Source organism: Hippopotamus amphibius, chromosome 6 (assembly GCF_030028045.1).
Source record: "Hippopotamus amphibius kiboko isolate mHipAmp2 chromosome 6, mHipAmp2.hap2, whole genome shotgun sequence".
NCBI classification, from domain to species: Eukaryota; Metazoa; Chordata; class Mammalia; order Artiodactyla; family Hippopotamidae; genus Hippopotamus; species Hippopotamus amphibius.
Genome location: NC_080191.1, coordinates 137,381,447 through 137,384,774, shown reverse-complemented (window position 1 = coordinate 137,384,774; position 3,328 = coordinate 137,381,447). Strand labels below are relative to the sequence as shown.

The 3,328-nt window shown below is 38.6% G+C and overlaps 1 protein-coding gene across 1 annotated transcript; it reads left to right on the top strand.

Annotated features, from left to right (window-relative positions):
- The first annotated feature begins 2,606 nt into the window (after positions 1–2,606).
- On the top strand, positions 2,607–3,097 carry LOC130855460 (40S ribosomal protein S15a-like). Its single transcript, XM_057739160.1, has one exon. The coding sequence runs from the start codon at positions 2,649–2,651 to the stop codon at positions 3,039–3,041; it is 393 nt and encodes a 130-aa protein (XP_057595143.1). The 5' UTR covers positions 2,607–2,648; the 3' UTR covers positions 3,042–3,097.
- Positions 3,098–3,328: the final 231 nt, after the last annotated feature.

Here is a 3,328-nt window from a genome sequence, read left to right as displayed (position 1 = left end):
GCCCCCTTCTCTTTTTCCCATGATGCAGCCACGGTAACAGAAATCTGGTCATGTTATCCCCCTAATTACAATCTTTTAATCACTTCCTACTGCTGTCAGAATAAAGACCAAAATCCTTCTTGAGGCTTACAGGGCTCTTGCTCACCTCACAGCATGCTCCCCTTGCTCTCTGCACACCAGCCACCCTGACCTTTCAGTTTCTCAACTTCACCTTGCTTCCTCCAGCCACAGGACATTGGCTTGTGCTCTTCCCTCTGGCATCTCACTCCTCTCCCCCAACCAACGCACTCGCTTCATCTTTCAGCTCATTTATTACTTCCCCAGAAAAAAAATCCCCCTCCAGCATGCATTTGCACGGCACCATGTCCATTCCTCCATGGCTCCCATCTCAGTGTAATCCACATTCATTGGTGGGGTTATCTGAACCATGTCACTTCCCTCTCTACACTGCAATCCTTGAAGATAGAAACCTTGTCCTTCTGGCTCACCATCTGGTTTGCCAGCCTCTGGCACAGGGCCTGGCACAAGGGAGGCACTAATTAAGTATTTGTTCACTTCATTTATTCCACATTTTGTGTAAAGATTAAATAAGTTTATTACATATAGCTTATAACAGGTCATGGCACAAAGTAAGTGCTATACAAGTGACTTCTTATTACAAGAGTTAGCTGGGCTAGGCATTGTTTTTCCATCTTTAACCATGACTACAGTTTTACTTAACTCTTGTTCTACTTAACTCGAAGTTTCTTGGTGTGACATTCCAGTTACAAGCCTTTAATACCATCCTTGTACCATGTGGAAGGTGAGGTTTACACAGTGTGCCTCCAAATGAATTCCCAGGATGTCCTCCATTTCCTTTCATTAATGCTTCAAGCTGGGGAGAGTCAATATCAGATATCAAGATTGCAGTTTGCAGGAATCAAATAAATCTATTCATTAGAATATGATTTAATGTTAAATACCAGTGATTACTTTTATATTATAAAATATAAAATATCACAGATTTTCAGGACAACAGAGATGAAGAAACAGAGGTTCAGAGTTGTGAGTGATGACAATAATTAGGATCATTAATTAAGAGCTGGACACAAACTAAATGATTATTTGTACCATTTCATTCCGTTCTATTAGCAACTAGGCATTACAACACCATTTTTCAGATGAAGCTTAAGGAGAATCAAATATTAAAAATGAAAAATAGACACTTCTACAAGGAAGATACACAAATGGCCAATAAGCACATGAAAAGATGCCCAACCTCATTAGCCATAAAGAAAATGAAAATCAAAACCACAATAAGAGACCACTTCACATCCACTTGGATGGCTATAGTAAGACAAAAAAATTTTAATGGAAAATAAGTTTTGGCAAGGATGTGGGCAAATCAGAATCCTCACACACTGCTGGTGGAAATGAAAGATGGTGCAGCCATTCTGGAAAACAGTCTGGCTGTTCCTCGAACAATTAAACATAGAGTTACCATAAAACCCATAAATTCCATTCCCAGGTATATACCCAAGAGAAATGAAATCATACATACACACAAAAACGTGTACAAGAATGTTTTCTGCAGTGTTATTCATAATAGCTAAAAGACGGAAACAACCCAAATATCCATCAACCGATGATAAATAGAAAGCAAAATGTGTTATACAAATGCGTTATAGTGGAACACTATGCAGCCATACAAATGGAGTACTGATACATGCCACAACACAAATAAACATTGACGACTTTATGCTAAGTGGAATAAGCCAGACACAGAAGACCACTCACTGTATGATTCCAATCATATGAAACAGTCAAAACAGGGAAATCTGCAGAGACAGAAAAGAGATTAGTGATTGCTTAGGGCTGGAGAAGGCAGGGGAAGATAAGAGAATGATAATTAAGGGGTACAGAATTTCTGTCTGAGGTGGTGAAAATATTCTAAAACTGACTGCAGCGAGAGTTGCATATATTTATAAATATATCAAAAAACAATGAATTAAACACTTTAAATGGATGGACTGTATGGCATGTGAATCATATCTCAATAAAACTGTTTTAAAAACTTTTAATAAACAAGTGGGACTACATCAAACTAAAAAGCTGTTGCACAGCAAAGGAAATTACCCACAAAATGAAAAGGCAGCCTATTGAATTGGAGAAGATATTTCTAAACAATGTATCCAAAATATACAAGGAACTCATACAACTCAACATCAAAAAACAAACAATCCAATTTAAACAATGGGCAGGGGATCTGAATAGACATTTTTCCAAAGAAGAAACGCAGATGGCCAACAGATAGATGAAAAGAATCTCAACATCACGAATCACCAGAGATACAAATCAAAACCACAATGAGGTATCATCTCACATCTTTCAGTATGGTTATCATCAAAAAGACAACAAGTAACAAGTGTTGGCAAGGATATGGAGAAAAGGGAACCTTATGCACTGTTGGTGGAAATGTAAATCAGTGCGATCACTGTGGAGAACACTATGGAAGTTCCTCAAAAATTAAAAACAGAACTATGATATGATCCTGTAATTCCACTCCTGAGTACTTAGCCAAAGAAAACAAAAAACACTAATTCAAAAAGATATATGCAGGCGCGCTCGCCCCTCCCGTCCTCTTTCCGCCATCTTTCCGTGCCGCCATCATGGTGCGCATGAATGTCCTGGCCGATGCTCTCAAGAGTATCAACAATGCCGAAAAGAGAGGCAAGCGCCAGGTTCTTATTAGGCCGTGCTCCAAAGTCATCATCAGGTTTCTAACTGTGATGATGAAGCATGGTTATATTGGCGAATTTGAAATCATCGATGATCACAGGGCTGGGAAAATTGTTGTGAACCTCACAGGCCGACTAAATAAGTGTGGAGTGATCAGCCCCAGGTTTGACGTGCAACTCAAAGATCTAGAAAAATGGCAGAATAACCTGCTCCCGTCCCGTCAGTTTGGTTTCATTGTACTGACAACCTCAGCTGGCATCATGGACCATGAAGAAGCAAGACGAAAACACACAGGAGGGAAAATCCTTGGATTCTTTTTCTAGGGATGTAATACATACGTGCAAATAAAATGCCTCAGAGGAAAAAAAAAAAAAAAAAAGATATATGCACTCCAATGTTCACTGCAACATTATTTCCAACAGCCAAGATGGAAGCAACTTAAGTGTCCATCAATAGACAAATGTTTAAAAAAGATGAATACTACTAAGCCGTAAAAGATTGAATTGAATACTACTAAGCTATTTTAAAAGAGTCTTAGCATTTGCAACAACATGGGTGGATCTAGAGGGTACTATGTTAAATGAAATAAGTCAGACAAAGAAAGATAAAT

Bases quoted from the DNA above. Each gene is read 5' to 3' on its own strand.
- LOC130855460 (XM_057739160.1), top strand. From the start codon at position 2,649: ATGGTGCGCATGAATGTCCTGGCCGATGCTCTCAAGAGTATCAACAAT.